Source organism: Bos taurus, chromosome 12 (genome assembly GCF_002263795.3).
Source record: "Bos taurus isolate L1 Dominette 01449 registration number 42190680 breed Hereford chromosome 12, ARS-UCD2.0, whole genome shotgun sequence".
NCBI lineage: Eukaryota > Metazoa > Chordata > Mammalia > Artiodactyla > Bovidae > Bos > Bos taurus.
This window is the reverse complement of record NC_037339.1, coordinates 37,562,465-37,586,506: the sequence shown is the minus strand read 5'-3', so window position 1 is coordinate 37,586,506 and position 24,042 is coordinate 37,562,465. Positions and strand designations below refer to the sequence as shown.

Here is a 24,042-nt window from a genome sequence, read left to right as displayed (position 1 = left end):
AATTTATTCTTAAAATCTTCTTTGACATTTTGACTACTGCATAACTGGCTTGATATCATGTGTAAATATTAAAATCATATAGGAAAATTGTAAATGTCTCATAATCAGTCTCTAAGGAAATATCCAGAGACCAATGGTATAATATACCATATAGAAAAAACATTCAAAGAAAGTGTGACAATATAATGTAAAGCACAGCATTCTTGAGTTTAGAAGTAAATAGTTGTTTCTGAGTACTTCTATTTGCAAAATGTTAATTTTCGACAACGGAAGATGGTTCATACATTTAACACATTACAAGTGGCCATTTTAGTGTAATTGCTTACTTTAAAATGTGCTACATTTTTTGAAAATCATCCTATTTTGGAAATGTTCAAAGTTTTGTGCAATTTTTTTAAATTCATAATGTATTACCTTACAGCCTGAGATTTAACAGACTTCAGTTTCATAGGCAACATGATCCCATTATGCAGATTTTTGATATTACATTTAAATAAACCTTTGAAAGAATAAATAGCTGCATTTTACAGTGACAATTTTATTAAATTACACTTTTAGATTTCACTATGCATTTACTAAAACTAGTACTGACATTTTCTGCTATTGATTTATTTTTCTCTTCAGTTATCCTGGCTACAGGCAAAAATTACATTGTAATGTTTTTGATTCATCTCCTGGAGTGTTGTTTTCCAGCTAAAGGGGAGAATAAATCAAGAAACATAGATTTAAAATATCCACACAAATATAGAATGTCCCACATACTTCTGTGGTTTTACCTTTTAATATAAATTACACTTTTGACGTGAAAAGAAAAGGGTCCATATGACCGGTATAAAATGAATTCCCGATAAATCATTTGGTAAAGAATCCACTTGCAATGCAGGAGACCCCGGTTCAATTTCTGGGTCTGGAAGATCTCCTGGAGAAGGGAGAGGCTACTCACTTCAGTATTCTTGGGTTTCACTTGTGGCTGAGCTGGTAAAGAATCTGCCTGCAATGCAGGAGACCTGGGTTCTATCCCTGGGTTGAGGAAGATCCCCTGGAGAAGAGAAAGGCTACCTACTCCAGTATTCTGGCCTAGAGAATTCCGTGGACTGTATAGTCCATGAGTTCGCAAAGAGTCGGACACGACTGAATGACTTTCACCTTCACTTTCATAAAATGGATTAAACCCAGCATCTAAAGAATTTTAACAGAATGCTCATTTTCAACTATGTGAGCTAAATGTATTGCATATTCTTTCTGTATCCACATCAAATGTATAGGCTATAACATAAAAATCTTATCAAAAATTAAAATTGCAATAATGTATTTAGTTTTAAAATACAAGACAGGTAACCTGTATAGTTTCAGAGAGGCTAAGGATTGTCTATAAGTCTGAGAAAGCAGCAACAACTGTAGAGATTTAGCAAAATAGATTAAATATTAATGTTCTGGACCAACAGTTGGTGAAAGTTAGGAAGTAGAGAAATAATATCAACAAAAAGCAGGAATGCCTATTTGGGGCACAGCCATAAAAGCAGAGGTGCTTCAATGTTTTGTCTTTCTCAGATAAACAATAGCAAAGCAAATATCATTCTCCCCATGGACATAGAGAGCTTGAGAGTTCACGATGTAGATATCATAGTGTGGCTGCCACCATCTACTAGGAATGTGGAAGATTTGCCCAATATGACTTTTTTTTAAGATAATTATTGATATCAATATTATTTTAAAATACTTTTTTTTTAAAGTTTTAGAAAAGGCAGAGGAACCAGAGATCAAATTGCCAACATCCGCTGGATCATGGAAAAAGCAAGAGAGTTCCAGAAAAACATCTGTTTCTGCTTTATTGACTATGCCAAAGCCTTTGACTGTGTGAATCACAATAAACTGTGGAATATTCTTCAAGAGATGGGAATACCAGACCACCTGATCTGCCTCTTGAGAAATTTGTATGCAGGTCAGGAAGCAACAGTTAGAACTGGACATGGAACAGACTGGTTCCAAATAGGAAAAAGAGTACGTCAAGGCTGTATATTGTCAGACTGCTTATTTAACTTATATGCAGAGTACATCATGAGAAACGCTGGACTGGAAGAAACACAAGCTGGAATCAAGATTGCTGGGAGAAATATCAATAACCTCAGATATGCAGATGACACCACCCTTATGGCAGAAAGTGAAGAGGAACTAAAAAGCCTCTTGATGCAGGTGAAAGTGGAGAGTGAAAAAAATTGGCTTAAAGCTCAACATTCAGGAAACGAAGATCATGGCATCAGGTCCCATCACTTCATGGGAAATATATGGGGAAACAGTGAAAACAGTGTCAGACTTTATTTTTCTGGGCTCCAAAATCACTGCAGATGGTGACTGCAGCCATGAAATTAAAAGACGCTTCCTCCTTGGAAGGAAAGTTATGACCAACCTAGATAGCATATTCCAAAGCAGAGACATTACTTTGCCAACAAAGGTTCGTCTAGTCAAGGCTATGGTTTTTCCTGTGGCCATGTATGGATGTGAGAGTTGGACTGTGAAGAAGGCTGAGTGCCGAAGAATTGATGCTTTTGAACTGTGGTGTTGGAGAAGACTCTTGAGAGTCCCTTGGACTTCAAGGAGATCCAACCAGTCCATTCTGATGGAGATCAGCCCTGGGATTTCTTTGGAAGGAATGATGCTAAAGCTGAAGCTCCAGTACTTTGGCCACCTCATGAGAAGAGTTGACTCATTGGAAAAGACTCTGATGCTGGGAGGGATTGGGGGCAAGAGGAGAAGGGGATGACAGAGGATGAGATGGCTGGATGGCATCACTGACTTGATGGATATGAGTCTCAGTGGACTCCGGGAGTTGGTGATGGACAGGGAGGTCTGGCGTGCTGCAATTCATGGGGTCGCAAAGAGTTGGGCACAACTGAGCGACTGATCTGATCTGATCTGATCTGATCAATAATATTTGGATTGGATCATAACATAAAAACAACTGAACATTAAATTAACAAATGGAAATTGAACTAGAAAATTTTCCAGAATGCAGCATGAAAATAAAGTTCAGACATTTTTGATCTGTAAGTTCCAAAATCCAACCAAGACATAGTAGAGAAAAAAAGTGAACAGAACATAAAGACCTAATAGTAATAAAAGAAAGAAGAATTACTTGAAGGTAGAATAGTCCAATATTTCCCATAGCAAAGACTTAAAAACATTCTTAAGAATAAAAAGATTAAGAATTGACAACTTGAATACTTCTTTTTTGAAAGCCTATCTAAACACACAATAGTAAATATTTCAGCATTTTGCTTAGAGGCAATTTGAAAGACCATCCAAAAATATCATTTTTCTCAGAAAGAAAAATCAAAGTGATATCAGCCTTTGAGAAATGGCTTTAATAACAATTGTTTGACTGTGATATCTATACAGTTTCATTCAGAAATTTTCAAATATACAAGGACTCAGAAATTTTATCAGTCATGTAGCATATTTGAATGAATAACTGTACTGAAGCAAAAAGGAGATCTTAAAGGATATGGCAAAATGGGAAAAATAATAGAAAATAAAGCCACATACTTTTGTGTATTAAAATTATGAAAAAAATAAACTGAAAGCAAATAAAAGTTTAGAAACAACTAATCACAATTAAATAATACATTTTCAAGAAGAAATAGAGATCTATGACATTTTAAATATTAAATCAATGGAATAAGTTACTCTGCTTTTACCAGATGAATGTATTCTATCATTACTGCCTCTTACTAATTGCTCTCAGATTCAAGGATTCCATTTTACTGTGCATTGTATATTTTAAATCATTATTTGACTCCTAAGTTTCTTCTGATCCCTGAATAATAAAGAAAATATTGCTAAGTGTTCCATCAAAGTGTTAGTTGCTCAGTCGTGCCCAACTCTTTGTGACCCCATGGACTGAAGCCCACCAGCCTCCTGTGTCCATGAGATTTTCCAGGCGAGGATACTGGAGTGAGTTTCCATTTCTTTCTCCAAAGTGTTCCATAGGTACATTAAATACTAGCTGAGAGGCCAACCTGATGTATTTTCAAAAGCTTACACCAGACCAAAAAATAAAAATACATCAAAAGCATACAGAATACTTTTTTATATCCACCCAAAAACATACACAAGTGTAAAATATATTACTTTTAGCATTTTCATTATAGACAAAATAAAATGTATAAATTAGTATATTTATAATCTACTTAACAAAATATAGGGGAAAAGGCATAAAATTTCAAAACCAAGAATTAGATTGAGTATCTTAAATAATTTGGATTAATTGGGGAGGCCACCTTGTAAATGCTAAGTCTTCATTAAACACTTCACTAAACTTCTTTTTACTCATTTTTTTCTACTCCAGTGGCAATTATGATTGAGCTTCAGTTGTCTCTTTCCCAAATTTTCTTGCATTTATAAAACAAAATCAAAACAGAAATTTAAAACAAAACAAACAATGGTGTTCAGGCAAATCCTAGCAGCAAGTGTGGGAAATAGGATAATTTATGAGGGGTCCTAATTCCAGGCCTCTACATTTGAATTGACCTCCAGGAGGCCACGGTTGGATTGCCCTTTCCAAGAAGCAGAGGAGACAAAGCCAACTGCTCCATTCACGCTCATACTAAGTAGTCATTACATTAACAGCACATATTTGCAAGTAAAATTTGGAGCAAAGGGAAGATCAGGCTTTTAGGCTGAGAGTGACTTATAGCTCAGCATCAAATTTAAAAAGAAAATGGCTAAGAAATTACAGATTAAAGTAGGAAAATCAAGGAAGTAGTTAACTACATTTTCTGTAATGAATAAGTTGAGTTTTTAAAGATACATATTGTAGTTATTATAAACAGTTATTTGATTTTGCAAAGATGAATTTAATACTGATTTCAAATTAGTTAATTTATTCAGCATACATATTTTCCTTTACTGTGTCAGCTACACATTGACACTTGCCACTGACATCTGCCATCTACTCTACAAGGATTAAATCATGTGCTGCTTATCCACTAAGAAAAAAGATGCACAATGTGAGAGTTGCATGTTGTTTTCCTGGGGTCAGAATGAGGACTTTGGCTAAGGAGAAAGCAACTCAGACATCTCTGAGAAACTGCTCCAAAGATATAACGGGAGAAGGTCAATATATATGCTTTTGGTGAAGGGGAAGTTCAATGCAATCAAGTACTTATTTTACAACAGTTTTTCTGCTGGTCATGAGGAGCTGATGTCATTATGAAGGGATTCATTCCTTTTTTAGATATGAGGAGATAAAGGAATTGGGATCATGAAATCAGTTCCTGAAAATATCTATTTAAAGACCTATTACACCAGTTTCCCCTGGAAGCACAAAGTGCATCATTCTCCACCCTGAACTCCCTTTAGGGCTGAAGTTAAACATCTGCATCAGCACAGGATTCTATCTCCAAAAAGGCAGACAGCAAATTTCTTTGTGTTGTTCAGTTGCTAGCAAATGCCCTTGGCAAGCACCAATTTCTAGTTGACCAGACCTCCACGTGGTCATAAACTTGAGCATACTTTGGGAGGCATTTCATGACCATTTTGTCCCATATTGCTAGGAAGGCTCATTCCTAGTTATCGAAAAGAATTTGCTGATAGGCCACTCAATGTGCTATTATTGGGTTAGGTCTTAATAGTCAAAGATCTCTGGACACCTGTCTTCTAGTTATGCTCCAGGAGACTATTCCCTTATTGCATCTTCCCATATGTAGAGTTATTCTATTAAAATCATTGACCATATACAGAATTATATATTTTATCAACTCCTGTGAGTAGTCTACTCAACATTATTTACACTGGAGGCTCAGTTACATATTTGGTAATTGCAAGAAACAACAATCTTGTAAAACCAGCAAATACAAATAACATAGCTGGCAGTATTATTAAAGTCATAAGTGAGAATTAAGTCAAGGACTTCCATTAAATGTAGCAAGCATATTCCTAGGTCATTTTAGTTATTCTATTCTGTACCAATCTTTATTAATTCTAGTAAAGTTATATTTTAGAACTGTACATAAGACACTCAGCCCAGTCTCCTAGTATTATTGGGATGATTATCCTTAGTATAATTTAATTGTTCCCAAGATAATGGGGAGGTGGGCTTAAAACTTAAATGACTACAGCCTAATGTTAATCAAATAGATCCATTCCATTATTATGGGATTTTTCCTTTAAATAAACAAGCTGTTACAGTTTTTGATTGGGACTTAGGTCATCATTCTGGTTGAGTTTAAGTCACTCTAGAAAATTTAAATCTATTGCCAGGGTCAAATCAGGTATTATTAATTGGCCAGGTGGGAGTTTCCCATCTAATAATATCATGAGTAGACAGAACTGAACTGAACTCTTTTTCTTCTAAAATGGATTTCCTAGGGGCTATCCAATCAGAGGCTTGGAGGGGAGAAATCCATCAAGGTAACCCAGAAGTACTAGACAAAGTTAATTGGCCACAGATCCAACAATTGGTTTGCTTTTTAAAACTAGCATAGAATCCTGTCCTTGATAGAAAAGATTTGACTTATGTGTAAATATCCAAGAAGACAAGAAAACATTATAAATGATCATACGAATCAGCTTCAGCATCTTTGCTAAGCTGCCTACTTCTGATGTCATCTTCTTCTCATTCTAGGGTAGTGCAGTTTCCTCTATTTGAGTGTCATTATAAAGTGAATTTGAGGTCAGAAGTCTTTATGGACTAGTCTGGTGTAGGGGCCTTTGGAAGTGGAAATTAACCCAAGAGTCAATTTCCTTTCAATTTCACTGTGCACCAGCTAGTTAATGGTATCCAATTTAAAAAAAAAAAAAAAAAAAGTCCTTTTATCCAGGTTTGATACATTCCCTTAAATTATGTCTTTTACCAGTCTTGGTAAAAGGCATCTGATCTTTGTCCAATGATAGATTGCTGAGATAAGTTTCAGATACAAACTTAGAGTTTCCTTTAATAAATCAATTAAATTTTGCATTAACATAGCATTATAGCAAAGAACTATCTAGGATATGAATCAGTAGATACAGATCTTCATTAACAAACTAGGATTTAATATTCTTTGAAACATATTTTTCTCCCTAAAATTACCCTTGTTTTTACCAAATATAATGAAATTAAAGACTAGTTTGTTTGTGAAATAAGTCTGACTTCAATAAACATTGCCTGGTGATTTGTACAACCATAATTTATCACAGACTTTTATGTATTTATTTTTTTATTTTAGTGAAACTTTTATAAAGAATCTCAGACTGAACTTAAAACACACACACACACACACACACATACAAACCTCTGAGGGCTAGGAAAGTCACACCAAGGGCTTATTACAGATTTTTGCCTAACAGGTCTAAGGTGATTCCTCCCTTCTCAAATGCTCCAAATTTCCTTGAGATTTCTGTACCTGTTAGTGAGATAGCCTTCCTAACTTATCTGATAATGCTACTGGAAACCTAACTTTCCAGCCTCTGGAGGGATCAAATAGAGATAAAAGGTAAATATTTATATAATTTATAAAAAATAAAAGTATAATGTACCAATTACTAAAAGTCATAATTAGCTTGAGGATAATGTTTTACTTACACCTGAAAACAGAGATTCAAACGAGCAATTTTTCATATAGACACCATACATTTAGAAGCATATTTACTAGTTCTTTCAGTTCCTTTGTTAACTTTTGTGAAGCCATCAGATTTCTCATTAGAATCTTTAATTTCTTACCCAGTTCAGCATTATGATCTGAAAGTCAGAAACTTGCATTTATCCAAAAGTTCTTTTTATGAATATTCTTGAAGAGGAAGTATTTATGCAAAAGCTTCAGAATAAAGCCATAACTGTCTATAATGACCAAAGACTTAAGGTATATTTAAAATCTGAAACTTGGTTACTGCTGTGACAACACTTTAAGATAGTAACTAGAATTATAACATTTTACCAACATATCAGAATTTTAGGAGCTCCATATAATTTCTAGGATAATGGTATTAGTAACATTTGCCATACTATATAACCTGAGGAGATTTGTTACTCATCTAACAATACTTCCCATGCAATTCAACATACCCATCTTAGTTTAATATCTCTCTTATGGAAAGTTTCAGGAGCCTTTTAAAGCATCCCAAAGTTAGCTAGATGTCAAAAGTGCTTCATTAGAGTTTGATTTAGGAAGTGTTGTCTATAAATATCAAAAAGCTTTAGGACACTCAGATAGCATAATCACTGTGAAACAATAGATATTCACTTAGCCAAAATAACAATAGAAGATTTCAAGGCCATCAACTACAAATAGGCACTTGCCAAGGACATTCACTGTCTGTCTCTGTGGATATTAACTTCTGTCCTGCTGCAGCTATTGACCTTTGGCAGGCCCTGAAGAGAGTTCAGGGTGGAGAAAGAGGTACTTTGCACCCCAGGAAAACTGGTGCAACCAGTCTTTAGATATTAATAGATAGATATCTTCAAGAATTGATTTCATGATCCCAATCCCTGTATCTCCTTATATCTAAAAAAGCATTAAATTCCTTCATGATTGAGAGGGTAACAGGCAGGAAGGCCAGGGGTCTCCAAATGGAGGAAATAGCCTGCAAGTGTCAGACATTTTTATCTCTCTTAAGCGGCAGGAGGAAACAAACTAGCAATATTTTTTCCTTCTCTATACAAATTTAAAGGGAGGTTTCTCTTAAAATACTGTGTTGCCATAATGACACCCGGCTTCGCCTGAAGTTAGCTATTCTCCAGTCTAGAGATAACCAATGCCTTTTTCTTATGGAAATGTTTGTCTTAAGCTATGCTAATGTACTATGCCTTTACCCCCAAACTCTGTCTCCAAGTCGGTTCCGCCTCTTGGCCCAGAACCTACTTGACAAACCAGTATGGATATTGTTCCCCTAATCTATGTAAATGAAACTATTTGTATGGTGGTCTGCCCTTCTTCAAGATTCAAGTTAATCATTTTATGGCCCAGGATAAACCATTTATCCCAAAATGCATCTTATGGGTGAGGGGCCTGGTGCCATTCTGAATTTTAAGACATTCCTTTCTTTCATTAACAGACTGCTAGTGACTATATAACATCCAGCTAAACACTAGCAGGGGGGTACTCTTTCTGCCCCCTTCTGATGCCTATGTCAGAAGCTTTCTCTATCTTCTTTATACTTTAATAAAACTTTATTACACAAAAGCTCCGAGCGATCAAGCCTCGTCTCTGGCCCCGGATTGAATTCTTCTCCTCCGGGGGCCAAGAATCCCGGTGTATTCGCGTGATTCAACAACAACCTTTCATCTTGGGGGCTCGTCCGGGATCCTTCAGGACAAGGTAAGGATGCTTGGAGCTTTAGTTCTTTGTTCTCTTAGCGAACACGTTTTCTGCTGTGCTTTACTAACTCAACCGTGTGCTTGTGTGAATGAATGGCATGCCCTGCGTGAAACAAGTAAGGAGCCCTGCTCTGCGGTTCCACGGTGATCTCATACGGCTTATGGCAATGCCAAGAGGCACCCAATGTCTCCTTCGGGAACCGACCAGAAATGGGCAAAGCGTGTGGACCGAACTCTCCTTTCTCGGTCAAACTTTTCGGTCTCTTTGACCATTTCATAACGCCTTGGGAATTAGAAGTACTAACCTAATCTATCGGATCATAGACTTTCAAGGGACTTGTGATCTATACTGTTATTGTGTACTGTGGCTTAGGTCCCAAACTTGGATTGGTAGTCAAGAAAGTGTCTAGCCTCGCTAGGAATCGAAAGTTCGGAAGCTAGATGGAGCTCTAGCTCCCAGAACATCTCTGAGGTTAAAGGTTACTCAGATTGGGACTGCGATGGGTTTTTTTTTTCTTTGGTAATGCCGGCTCTTAGTGGATCAGAGGAGGCTGTTATACTGGTGTGGTGATGCTTGGAAAGAACATCTCAGTTTTATGTTCGCGTCGGTCTTATTGTGGTCAGGAAATACTCAGGGTCGTGCACAGGCACTCAGGTGACGAATGTTTCCCACAATGGTCTTAGCTTGGGAGGCATTCCGGAAAGTTACTCTGATTCACCCCGGGTGACATCAGAGGCAAGCAAGGTTAAGGGTGAAGAGCTGGACGTCAAGTAGGGATGCTATCAAGTCTACCCCTGGTACATCCCCACCCCGTCTCGGTGGTAGAACCGGGAGGGACGAGTACGGCCCCTGCGTCGGTAAGGGACAGACTAAGTCCGACCAGGAAGGAAAAGCTTTTGGTGTAACGTCTGTCTACACCCCCATCTAGAGCAGGGAGGGACGCCTCCGGTAGGAAAAATGGCGCTGGTCGCTTTTTTTCTCTCTTACAGATGGGAGCTAACAATTCCAGCCTCACTCCTTTGAACTGTATCCTGAAAAACTGGGATAGATTTGATCCCCAGGGCTTAAAGAAGACACACCTGGTCTTCCTATGTGATACTGCATGGCCACGGTATCCATTGGAGGACGGCGAACGGTGGCCAGTTGGAGGGTCTCTTAAGTATAATACTGTTCTACAATTAGACCGGTTCTGTAAGGAACAAGGGAAATGGGTAGAAGTAGCATATGTGTTGCCCTTTTTCTCTCTGCGAAATATGCCAGACTTATGTCCTAAGGGTATAGATTTGGGTGTGAAACCTTCAGCTCCTCCCTATCCTCTTCCTTTGCCCCCGTACCTGGGACTCCAAACTGGGATTCAAACTGCCCACATGGAGGTCCAAACAACTCCTGTCTCAGTACGACCTCAGACTACTCTGGTTTCAGTAGAAACTCAGACCATCGAAGTAAGCGATGAGATGGAGGACAGGAGACAAAGAGAAGAAGAAAAACAGGGTTCTCCAATCTATCCCTGGGATCATATGCGCAGAGCAGCCAGAGAGACTGAGGAACAGCCACACAAGCTGTTGCCTCTTTATGAAACACCCACCGGGAGAAATAATCAGTCCATGAGAGTTAATAAGCCTTTTTCTTATCAAGAAATACAAAGAATCAAGGAGGATCTGGGAGACTATTTAGAGGACCCAGAAAAATATATCAGAGCTTTTAAAGGTGTTACTTTGCTTTATGACCTCACTTGGAAGGATGTGATGTATATCTTGGGACAAACGCTAACTCCTGAGTCAAAGACTCGAGTTTTGGGAAAAGCGGTTGCTTATGGAGATGAGTGGCTTGGTAATGAATCAGTAGGGAAGAGGGAGAACGAGATAGCGGCCCTCCCCACTGGGAATCAGGCGGTCCCAACTATAGAACCAGACTGGGACTACAACACAGCTAAAGGAAGATGGGATCAGAGTCATTTTGTTAGATGTATTCTTGAAGGACTTAGGCAGGCGCGTTCTAAGCCTTTAAACTATGGCAAATTGGCAGATATAGAACAGGAAGAGAAAGAAGCTCCTGGTAAATTCCTAGATAGACTGAGAGAAGGCCTTCGCAGATTCACTGAGATTGATCCCGAAAGTGAAGAGGGAAAAGTGATCTTAAAGGATAGATTTCTCACTCAGTCGGCTCCAGATATCCGCCGTAAGCTATTAAAACAGGCGTATGGACCAAATCAGTCTTTAGATACTCTGTTACAACTGGCTCAGACAGTCTATTATGGTAGGGAATATGAGGAAAAGAAAGAAAGGCAAAAAAAGACAAAGGAAAAGGCGGAAGCCTTCGCCATGGCTATGAAAAACGTTCTTAAACAGCCTGAGAAAAATGCCCAGAGGGGCCCAGGTGAAAAGGGATGGGCTTGCTACTGCTGTGGAAAAGAGGGGCACCTCAAGCGGGATTGCCCTCAGGCATCTAAGCCGCCCCCGGCTCCATGTCCGGTCTGCAAAGGACCACACTGGAAGAGAGACTGCCCCCAGAGGCGTAGGTCTCCGGGGTCGGACTCTCAAGACAATCAGGACTGAAGGTGCCCGGGGGTCCCCACACAAGCTCCCATCCTAATTACACCTGAGGAACCCCGGGTATTAATAGTTGTGGGGGGCCAATCCGTCGATTTCCTTTTAGATACTGGGGCAACTTATTCTGTGCTTACTGAAGCCTCTGGCCCACTTTCTTCCCGATCCGCTTCCGTAATGGGACTGTCTGGACAAGCCAAAAGGTATTATTTCAGTTATTCTTTATCTTGCAACTGGGATTCTGTGCTGTTTTCACACGAGTTTCTGATTGTGCCAGAATCTCCCTCACCCCTTTTGGGAAGGGATATACTGAGCAAGGTCCATGCCTCTGTTTTCATGAATATGGAGCCCTCCCTTTCTCTCCCTTTAGTTGAACAAAATGTAAATCCTAGAGTATGGGCTGATGGAAAATCTGTGGGTCGAGCACAAAATGCTATTCCTGTAGTTGTTAAGCTCAAAGACCCACACGTATTTCCACATAAGAAGCAGTATCCACTGAAACCTGAAGTTAAAGAAGGGTTAAAACCCATCATCGAAAATTTAAAGGAACAGGGACTATTAATTCCCTGTAACAGTCCTTGCAACACTCCTATTTTGGGTATAAAGAAATCAAATGGTAAATGGAGACTAGTTCAAGATTTACGAATAATAAATGAGGCTGTAGTTCCTTTACACCCCGTGGTGCCTAATCCTTATACTCTATTGTCTGAAATTCCTGAACGGGCCAAATATTTCTCAGTAATTGATTTAAAGGATGCCTTCTATTCAGTGCCTTTGGCGGAAGAAAGTCAATTCCTATTTGCCTTTGAAGACCCTACGCAGCCAGCTTCTCAGTTAACCTGGACAGTTTTGCCCCAGGGATTTCGTGACAGTCCTCACTTATTGGGACAAAGTTTGTCACGGGATTTACAAAACTTTAATAGCTCTGAAGCAGTGGTGTTACAATATGTAGATGATATTTTGCTCTGTGCTGAGACAGAGGAAGCTTGTTCGCGAGCCTCAGAAGATTTCTTAAACTTTCTGGCAGGCTGTGGTTACAAGGCATCAAGAGAAAAGGCTCAGCTTTGTCAACAATCGGTTAGATATCTGGGCCTAATCATATCAGAAGGGACTAGGGCCATAGGCCCTGAGAGAATTAAACCTATACTAAATCAACCCCTACCTATGACTTTAAGACAATTGAGAGGATTTTTGGGAATCACAGGTTACTGTCGCATTTGGATTCCGGGTTATGGGGAACTTGCCCGGCCTTTATATAAACTTATAGCTGAAACTCAGCAGGCCCAAACTGACAAACTGGTTTGGTCTCCAGAAACTCAAAAGGCTTTTAAGGTTCTTCAGACTGCTGTCCTGCAAGCTCCAGCTCTGAGCTTGCCCACAGGGTCAGAATTTAATTTGTTTGTCACTGAAAGAAAAGGTGTGGCATTGGGAGTTTTGACACAACCCCGAGGGCCTCACCAACAACCTATTGCTTATCTAAGCAGAGAATTAGATGTAGTTGCATGTGGGTGGCCCCACTGCCTAAGAGTAATTGGGGCAGCGGCTTTATTAGCACCTGAAGCTTTAAAAATAATTAATGGACGAAACCTTACTGTACTGACTTCTCATGATGTGAGTGGAATCTTAAGTTCTAAGGTTAATATTTGGATGACAGACAGTAGGCTTCTTAAGTATCAGTCATTGTTGTTAGAAGGACCAGTAACTAAGCTTAAAGTTTGTGGAAATTTAAATCCTGCCACTTTCCTTCCTGAGAAGGAAAATGAAACACCTGATCACGATTGTTCTCAATTCCTAACTTTAAACTATGCAGCTCGGGAGGATCTAAAGGATACCCCATTAGACAATCCTGACATGGAAATATTTACAGATGGCAGTTCTTTTGTTCAGGATGGAAAGCGTAAAGCAGGTTACGCCGTGGTGACTGCTGAACAGGTTTTAGAAGCAAAATCTCTCCCCCAGGAAACTAGTGCTCAGTTAGCGGAGCTTGTGGCCCTGACCCGAGCTCTAGAGTTAAGCAAAGGGCAGCGGGTAAATATCTATACAGATTCTAAGTATGCTTATTTGACTTTACATGCTCATGCTGCAATATGGAAAGAGAGACACTTTAAAACAGCAACAGGAGAACCTATTAAGCATTTCAGAGAGATCGAGAGACTTTTAACTGCTATATATTGTCCTAAAGAAGTAGCTGTTATGCACTGCAAAGGGCACAGCAGGGATGGGAGTAAAATAGCCGAAGGTAATCATCTGGCTGACTGTCAAGCCAGAAAAGCGGCACTTTACGAAACCCCTTCACTACAGACGCCTTTGATCTGGACAGGTCCTGTGGAACAGGAAAGACCACAATATACTGAGGAAGAATTAGAAAGATATGAGAAACGAGGAGCAAAGATTACTGATAAAGGATGGTTACAGTCCGAGGATGGACGATTAATAATTCCTGAAAATGCTCAGTGGAAAATTCTTAAGGGTTTACATCAGAGTTTTCATTTGGGTGCTGAGAGTACTTACCAAATGGTTTCTCGTTTGTTTGAAGGTAAAAATGTAATGAAAACTTTAAAGAATATTATCAAAAGGTGTGAGATTTGTCAAAAAAATAACCCAAAGACTGAAAAGCTAGCAAAATCTGGATTACAACGAAGTGGGAAGTATCCTGGAGAGGATTGGGAAATTGATTTTACTCATATGCCAAAAGCTAATGGATATTCTTGCTTACAAGTTTGGGTAGATACCTTTACTGGATGGATTGAGGCTTTTCCCTGTCGTAGTGAACAGGCTAAAGAGGTTATAAAGATTTTAATTCATGAAATTATCCCCAGGTTTGGGCTGCCACGGAGCCTTCAGAGTGACAATGGCTCCGCCTTTAAAGCTGCTGTAACTCAGGGGGTATCTAAAGCTCTAGGAATAGAATATCACTTACACTGTTCCTGGAGACCCCAATCCTCCGGAAAAGTTGAAAAAGCTAATGACATTATCAAAAGGCATCTGCGCAAATTAACTCAAGAGACGCAGGACAAATGGATTAAAGTCCTACCCATAGCTTTAATGAGGGCTCGAACTACTCCAAAAAAAGAGGGACTGTCCCCCTTTGAATGTATTTATGGAAGGCCTTTCTTACGCACAGACATTGTTATAGACCCTGAAGCCTTGGAATTAACTAATTATGTAACTCAGCTCTCAGCTTTTCAACAGACGTTAACAGAGCTCCGGGAGAAGACTCCTGACCCAGCCTCCGAGTCAAGCAGGCCTCTATTTGAGCCAGGAACCGAGGTCCTCATAAAAACAGTGGGATCTGGGGGGCCATCCCTCGAGCCTCTCTGGGAAGGTCCTTACCAGGTTATTCTTTCCTCTCCCACAGCTGTCAAAGTGCCAGGAATTGATTCGTGGGTACATCATACTCGAGTTAAGAGGTGGCACCCTGACCAAAATTAAGTGACTTCATTTTATGTCTTTACTTTCTATGCTCTGACTTTGTACCTTTTAGATGGGCCTGATAACCTATGTGAGCTTACTTCTGCTGACTCCAAATATCCTGAGTCTGCCGTTGGATCCTCAAGACAATGTCTTCCTGTCCTGGGCTCACTCCTATGCTGCATTCCACAATCGGTCTAACTGCTGGGTCTGCGGAGCGCTCCCCTCTTCGTCAGTGGAAGGCTTCCCGTGGTGGACATCCCCACTTCAAGGAAAAGACTTTCTCCAAGTCTGTGAATACCTTCGACAACAATCACATGCGATGCCTCTTCGTCATCTGATGACATCTACCAACCCTAAAATGGACTGGTGCAACACTTTGTACTCTAACTACGGACATAATGTGACTTTTAATTTTGATTATACGTTGTCTCGGTTCAATGACTATTTTGCTACATATAAGGTAAATAGGTCTAGATCTAATGGCTTTTTACCTGACGTTTATCAAATATGGGATGAGGTTACATGGCTAACTCCTGAAAAAGGACGTTTAATATCTACTGCCTCTATATGCTGGGAACAAACAGAGCCGTCCCCAAAAGTTAGCCAACAACTTAATTACAATGATTGGAAACAAATGGGATATTTGTCTCGGGAAACATGCAATGTAATCATTCCCGTGTTTTCCAATCCCAGTTCAGGTTCTCCCTTTGTCTGGCCAGGCACGAATTGGGACTGGATATCTCAGTCGCGCTGGCTTGCTCCAAACGGAACTTATTGGATATGTGGCTCTTACCTATGGGCATGGCTTCCCCCTGGTTGGATAGGGAGATGCACCCTGGGTCTAGCCTTTACTCATGGCTTTATATTTTCAGAGCTTCCAGAAAAGCCTGCTAATTTACCCCACCTTAGAACTCGGTGGGCAAGGTCTGTATTTTATTGGTATGATTATTTGGCTGCAGCGTTTGTTCCCTCTTTGGGAACTACAGATGTTATGTTACGAGTGGATGCTTTGACTAATTTTACTCAACAGGCATTACAAGATTCTCAAAAGGCTATTTCAGCTCTTAATGCTGAACAAGCACAAATTAGAAAGGTGGTTTTACAAAACAGATTGGCTCTAGACATTCTGACAGCTGCACAAGGAGGAACTTGTGCCATTATTCATACCCAATGCTGTACATATATACCTGATATGAGTACGAATGTTACTCATTTTACTAACCACATGAACAGGATGATTAGGGCCATGGACACTCCTGAAGCCTCAATTGCTTCACTTTGGAAAACGTTAACTAATTCCCCATGGTGGACAACTATCTTAATTACGATAATTCTGGTTGTTTTGTTCTTGCTGTTTGCTCCCTGCATCTGTAATTGTATAACTGGATTTGTTTCTAGCCGCATGAAAGCTTTTAAGTTACAAATGGTTGCTCAAACTCCTGCTACTACTGTAGCTACCTCCAGCTACTATTTGGGGCCCCTGGATCAGATATCCTCAATATGAGGATTAGGAGAATATGTTGCCTCACCAATTTAGGGACAACGCCCCTTGTCAGCTCGGAAGTAGTTATGGAATGAGAACGACGCCCCTTTTCCCTAGGCAACATAATTCTCCTAAAAGAAAAGGGGGGAATGAGAGGGTAACAGGCAGGAAGGCCAGGGGTCTCCAAATGGAGGAAATAGCCTGCAAGTGTCAGACATTTTTATCTCTCTTAAGCGGCAGGAGGAAACAAACTAGCAATATTTTTTCCTTCTCTATACAAATTTAAAGGGAGGTTTCTCTTAAAATACTGTGTTGCCATAATGACACCCGGCTTCGCCTGAAGTTAGCTATTCTCCAGTCTAGAGATAACCAATGCCTTTTTCTTATGGAAATGTTTGTCTTAAGCTATGCTAATGTACTATGCCTTTACCCCCAAACTCTGTCTCCAAGTCGGTTCCGCCTCTTGGCCCAGAACCTACTTGACAAACCAGTATGGATATTGTTCCCCTAATCTATGTAAATGAAACTATTTGTATGGTGGTCTGCCCTTCTTCAAGATTCAAGTTAATCATTTTATGGCCCAGGATAAACCATTTATCCCAAAATGCATCTTATGGGTGAGGGGCCTGGTGCCATTCTGAATTTTAAGACATTCCTTTCTTTCATTAACAGACTGCTAGTGACTATATAACATCCAGCTAAACACTAGCAGGGGGGTACTCTTTCTGCCCCCTTCTGATGCCTATGTCAGAAGCTTTCTCTATCTTCTTTATACTTTAATAAAACTTTATTACACAAAAGCTCCGAGCGATCAAGCCTCGTCTCTGGCCCCGGATTGAATTCTTCTCCTCCGGGGGCCAAGAATCCCGGTGTATTCGCGTGATTCAACAACAACCTTTCATGATGATATCAGCTCCTCACAACTAGGAGAAAACCATTTGTAAAAAAAAAAAAAGTGCTTGATTGCACCAAAATCCCCCTTCACCAATTTCATATATATTGAGATTCCCCCACTATATCTTTGACCAAATGGTCAGATTAAATCAGATTGATTATATTCTTTGTAACCAAAAATGGAGAAACTCTATATGGTCAGGAAAAACAAGATTGGGATCTTGGCTCAGATCATGAACACCTTATTGCAAAATTCAGACTTAACTGAAGAATGTAGGGAAAACCCCTAGGCAATTCAGGTATGACTTAAATCAAATCCCTTATGATTATACAGTGAAAGTGACAAGTAGATTCAAAGGATTAGATCTGGTAGACAGAATGCCTAAAGAACTGTGGATGGAGGTTTGTAACATTGTACAGGAGGCTGTGATCAAAACCATCACCAAGAAAAGAAGAGAATCAAAAGACAAAGGATAAAAGGAAAGATATACCCATCTGAATGCAGAGTTCAAGATAACATCAAGGAGAGCTAAGAAAGCCTTTTTACATGAACAATACAAAGAAATAGAGAAAAACAACAGAATGAGAAAGACTAAAGATCTCTTCTAGAAAATTAGAGATACCAAGGGAACATTTCATGCAAAGGTTGGCACGATATAGGACAGAAATAGTATGGACGTAAAAGAAGCAGAAGATATTAAGAGGCAGCAAGAATACACAGAAAAACTCTACGAAAAAGATCTTAGGGACAGGACAGCCATGATGGTGTGATCTCTCACACAGAGGCCAGACATACTGGAGTGTGAAGGCAAGTAGCCCTTAGGAAATTACTATAAAGTTAGAGGACATGAAGGAATTCCAGCTGAGTTATTTCAAAACCTAAAGTTGATGCTGTGAAAGTGCTGCACACAACATGTCAGCAAATTTAGAAAACTCTGCAGTGGCCACAGGACTGGAAAAGGTCAGTTTTCATTTCAATCCCAAAGAAGGGCAATGCCAAAAATATGTTCAAACTACTGCACAATTGCACTCATTTTACATGCTAGCAAAGTCATGCTCAAAATCCTTCAGGCTAGGCTTCAGTGGTATGTGAACTGAGAAGTTCTAGATGTACAAGCTGGATTTAGAAAATGTAGAGGGCTGCAGCCTTCCAGGTTCCCCCGTACATGTGATTTTCCAGACAAGAGTACTGGAGTGGGTTGCCATTTCCTTTTCCAGGGGATTTTCCCAACCCAGGGATTGAATACAGGTCTCCTCCATTGTAATCAGATGCTTTATCATCTGGGCCACCAGGGAAGCTAATGTAGAGGAACCAGAGACCAAATTGCCAACATCCTGTGGATCATAGAAAAAGCAAGAGAATTCCAAAAAAGAATCTACTTCTGCTTCACTGACTACACTAAGGCCTTTGACTGTGCAGATCACAAAAAACTCTGGAAAATTCTTAAAGAGATGGAAATGCCAGACCACCTTACCTGCCTCCTGGGAAACCTGTTTGCAGGTCAAGAAGCAATAGTTAGAAACAGGCTTGGAACAACGTACTGGTTCCAAATTGGGAAAGGAGTATGCCAAGTCTGTATATTGTCACCCTGCTTATTTAACTTATATGCAGATTACATCATGCAAAATGCTGAGCTGGATGAAGCACAAACTGGAATCTTGATGAAGGTTGAAACGGACAGTGAAAAAGCTGGCTTATAACTTAGCATTCAGAAAAACAAAGATCATGTCATCCAGTCTCATCACTTTATGCAAATAAATGAGAAAAAAAATGGAAACAGTGACAGCCTTCATTTTCTTTGTCTAAAAAAATCACTCTGGACAGTGACTGCAGCCATGAAACTGAAAGATGCTTGCTCCTTTGAAGAAAGTAATGAGAAACATAGACAGTATATTAAAAAGCAGAGACATTACTTTGCTGACAAAGGTCCATATAGTTAAACCCATGGTTTTTCCAGTAGTCATGTACGGATGTGAGAGCTGGACAATAAAAAAGGCTGAGGGCCATAGAATTGTTGCTTTCAAACTGTCATGCAGGAGAAAGCTCTTGAGAGTCCCTTGGACTGCAAGGAGCTCAAACCAGTCAATCGTAAAGGAAATCAGTCTTGAATATTCATTGGAAGGACAGACACTGAATCTAAAGGTCTAAAATTTGGCCACCTGATGTGAAGATCTGACTCATTGGAAAAGGCCCTGAAGCTGGGAAAGATTAAATACAGGAGGAGCACGGGACGACAGAGGATGAGATGTTTGGATGGCATCACCGACTCCGTGGACATGAGTTTGAACAAACTCTGGGAGATGGTGAAGGACAGAGAAGGCTGCAGTGCTTCATTCTATGGGGTCACAAAGAGTCATTCATGACTGAGACTGAGCAACAACAGCCACCACATTTTTGGAGCAGTTTCTCAGAGTTATCTGAGGTGCTATCTCCTGGGCTACAGTCCTCATTCTGTCCCAGATGAAACATAACTCACAATTCTCACATTTTGTATCTGTTTTAGTCTACAAAGACAAATGCAGAACAGATCATTTAAGAGCTAAAGAAACTTAAAAATCTGTTATCAAAGGCAATTAAATGTCTTCAGAAAACTTGCTACATTTTAACAGAGAGAAAAGATTAATTTAATTTTTGCACCAGCTTTCTTCTAAAGTCTATTTGCTGAATTTAAGTTATTTCAAACTTATCACTCATTTTAGTACAATTTTAACTTTCATATTGTCGAATATCTGGAGAGATCCTACCATAAAATTATTTCTAAAAGATCAGCTAAAGTTCTTATCTCATTTGTATTTTCCTTCCTTAAATTCTATATTTAGTAGCTGTATCTATATTCATATCTATCTTCTATACCTCTGTATAACTATATAAATAATGATGTTACTGAAGACTATTTGATCTTTACTCGATATTAGAAAAAAAAATGGTTCTTGATAATATACAAAGTGCATCACAAGATGATTAAGTTATCCAAGAACTATTGTTTATTTGTTAAATAATATTTTAATTAAATATTTAAAATTTTAGTCTAATTCCAAACTCCTAATTTATCCCCCCATTTTTCCCTTTGGTAAGCATGTTTTTTTCCATGTATGTCTATTTTTGTTTTGTATATAAGCTCACTTGTATCATTTAATTTTTTTAGATTCCACATATAAAGCATTAACCTATACATAATACTATATAATTAACAAGCATCTACTATATAGCACAGGGAACTGTACTTAATATTATACATTAGCCTACAAGGAAAAAAATCTGAAAATAAAAAGTTATACATATTTATAACTAAATCACTTTGTTATACACCTGAAACTAATGTAACATTATAAATCAGCTACACTTCAGTGAAAAAATAAGAACAAATACATTAATAAAATTAATTATAAATTTAAAATTCTACTCTAAATCATTCATATTAAACCATAAAATGAGCAATGCCATCAATTATTTACAAAGGGAAAACAGTCTCATAGATTTTCAGTAGCTTCAAAAACAGATAAAATCTAGTCAAAAAAACTTTTGGTCTTCAACTCTTTACAGCTAAACACTTCTTAAGGTGCATTTTGAGGTAAGTAGTTTGGATATGAGAGTTGGACTGTGAAGAAAGCTGAGCACCGAAGAATTGATGTTTTTGAACTGTGGTGTTGGAGAAGACTCTTGAGAGTCCCTTGGACTGCAAGGAGATCCAACCAGTCCATTCTGAAGGAGATCAGTCCTGGGATTTCTTTGGAAGGACTGATGCTAAAGCTGAAACTCCAGTACTTTGGCCACCTCATGAGAAGAGTTGACTCATTGGAAAAGACTCTGATGCTGGGAGGGATTAGGGGCAGGAGGAGAAGGGGATGACAGAGGATGAGATGGCTGGATGGCATCACTGACTCGATGGCCATGAGTTTGAGTGAACTCTGGGAGTTGGTGATGGACAGGGAGGCCTGGCATGCTGCAATTCATGGGGTCACAAAGAGTTGGACACGACTGAGTGACTGAACTGAACTGAGTTTAAATTTGTGGTACATTGCATTTAATTTATGTGCCCTATGTGCCTACTCCAGAGAAGGCAATGGCACCCCACTCCAGTACTCTTGCCTGGAAAATCCCATGGACGGAGGAGCCTGGTAGACTGCAGTCCATGGAGTTGCTAGGAGTTGGACACGACTGTACAGCTTTCAAGTAGACAACCTGAGTGACTTCACTTTCACTTTTCACTTTCATGCATTGGAGAAGGAAATGGTAAGCCACTCCAGTGTTCTTGCCTGGAGAATCCCAGGGACGGGGGAGCCTGGTGGGCTGCCGTCTATGGCGTAGCACAGAGTCGGATACGACTGAAGCGACTTAGCAGCAGCAGCAGCATGTGCCTACTCAAATCTAAGAGCTTCTTAAAATTTATATAATTTAATTCACACAATAAATCTATGATTAAAAATAATATCATTACAATTGTGTTAAGAATGTATGTAAGGGTAGGCATAACATGAAATTTTAAATTTAAGCTAATTTAAAAAGTAAGGTTAGTAGGAAAAAAATTATCAGTGAGCTGGAGATCCTAATAGATGTCAAAAATTGTTGAGAGGAGAACTTAGATTGAGTGTATTGGAAAAGCATGAAATAATGGACATTATTGGGATGCTTAAATTTAAATTTTGAATTTTCAGAATATTTTAATATCAACAGTATAGTTTCTCAGATAGACTGTCACATCTGTTGGGCCACACAGTGCATGCATGGTGTGGAATCTGGGGTACTCACGACAAGTTTATATGCATGATCTACAAAATACTATCAATATATGTGTACCATAATGCGAAAACCTTTGGGAAACAATGGGCTAGGGTGTGACATTGGGAATAGGTGCCTGAGCTTAAGCAGAAAACAAGTTCATCAGAGAACTTGTTCATCATCCAGAACAATGGCAGGAGCATTGTTAGAAAGAAAAATTGTAAAACATTATTAAAATCTTATATTAATGAGGGGATTAAGGAGGAAGCTTGTAAATAGTACAGTCATGATGGATTTGCTTAAAGTAAATTTTAAAATAATACTGGAAAGATTATCTACATGCTGCTAAGTCAAAATTAAAGACACATAAGTGGTTATTTCTAAGTCTTCGAGTATGATATATAGGGAGTTGAGAAAAAAACTTCTGTAGTTTAGAAGGCCTATAGGATATATTGCCTTAAATGAAATACCAGGTCTTTTATGTTTATGTTCAAAAGTAGAACTCCAAAGCCTAACTTGTGAATGTCTGGTCAGCTTCTAGCAACACAAAGGCCTACCTCCCTGTCTAAGCCAGTTCTTGGATCTAGTATTTGTCTTTTCTCTTTCTCAAATAGTTGATGTCAATGCTCAGAAATTATAAAAATATGTTCAGTTTTTCCCTTAGACCATCACTAGTCCCTGGGTCATGAAGTTCCCCTGGAGAAGGAAATGATTACCCACGTCAATATTTTTGCCTGGGAAATTCCATGGACAGAGAAATCCGGTGAGCTACAGTCCATGAAGACTCAGACATGACTTAGTGACTAAACAACAGCAACAACAACACAATATACAGCAGAATGGTTTAGTGAAATCAGAGTATAGAGTCATACAGGATCCATCTGTGGAAGATTTAGTGCAGCATAGGGATTAGAGCCTGAGAAAAACTGAGTTTTGGGGTTCTTAATCTAAATATGATTTCAAGGTTTCGTGGCATTAGTACTGATACTCTCTTGGGGTAGAAGACCTGAAGGAAAGTTGCATGGCTTGAGGTAGCCTGGAGTTAAAACTCCCCTCCAGGTCTTCTCTACCACTCTATGCAAAACAAAGAACTCTCTCACCCGAAGGGAAAATGGACATTAGGTTGAATATGCCAGCTCCCAGCCGGTCCAGCCTCTGGGTGATCTCCAAAATTCCTTGTCTCAGCCATTTAAGAGATAACTACTCTGAACAACCTTGGAGAAGAACAGGCCCCCTTAAGACAGTAACTTTCCACATACATGCCTATATATACTTACTCTTTTCTTAGGTTAGTGCAGCAGCTCACTAATCTGACTGCTGCTCCTTCTCTCCTCATTAAAGGTGATCTGTTCCTGAAAAGTGCCAGTCTCATTCTTTTTCTGAACCTTGCCTTCTCTAACTTCCTTACCTTACAAGACCCATTTAGAGATTCCTTGGAATTGATTATCTTAGGTAGGGTGCTCTGCTGTGCACAAGTATGTGTAGGGAAATTCTGTGGTCTTCTCAAGAACTTGTATGGACTCTATGCCTTCTTTTAACCCTATGAATAGTTAAATTTATGATCAAAGAAGAGTAGATATTCTAAAAGTGTCCTGTGTTTTTAGAATCCTAATTGCAGCAGAATTTGGATTTAAGCTGTGCTACAATCTGTTTCCAGAAGATGGAGCTCTAAGACCTCACTCTTCAAATTAT

At 39.2% G+C, this 24,042-nt stretch overlaps 1 protein-coding gene across 1 annotated transcript; it reads left to right on the top strand.

The window, feature by feature from the left end:
- Positions 1–12,003: 12,003 nt before the first annotated feature.
- Positions 12,004–17,637, top strand: LOC132346771 (uncharacterized). Its single transcript, XM_059892256.1, has 2 exons — positions 12,004–13,867; positions 15,324–17,637. Exons 1-2 carry the CDS (start codon positions 12,017–12,019, stop codon positions 16,755–16,757), a joined length of 3,285 nt encoding a protein of 1,094 aa, XP_059748239.1. The 5' UTR covers positions 12,004–12,016; the 3' UTR covers positions 16,758–17,637.
- Positions 17,638–24,042: the final 6,405 nt, after the last annotated feature.

What these genes read in the sequence shown, in the direction of transcription:
- LOC132346771 (XM_059892256.1), top strand. Translation starts at nt 12,017, where the DNA reads ATGGGACTGTCTGGACAAGCCAAAAGGTATTATTTCAGTTATTCTTTA. An exon ending in AGTTAAGCAAAGGGCAGCGG is followed by an intron (nt 13,868 to 15,323) that starts GTAAATATCTAT and finishes TGTACCTTTTAG; the next exon opens with ATGGGCCTGATAACCTATGT.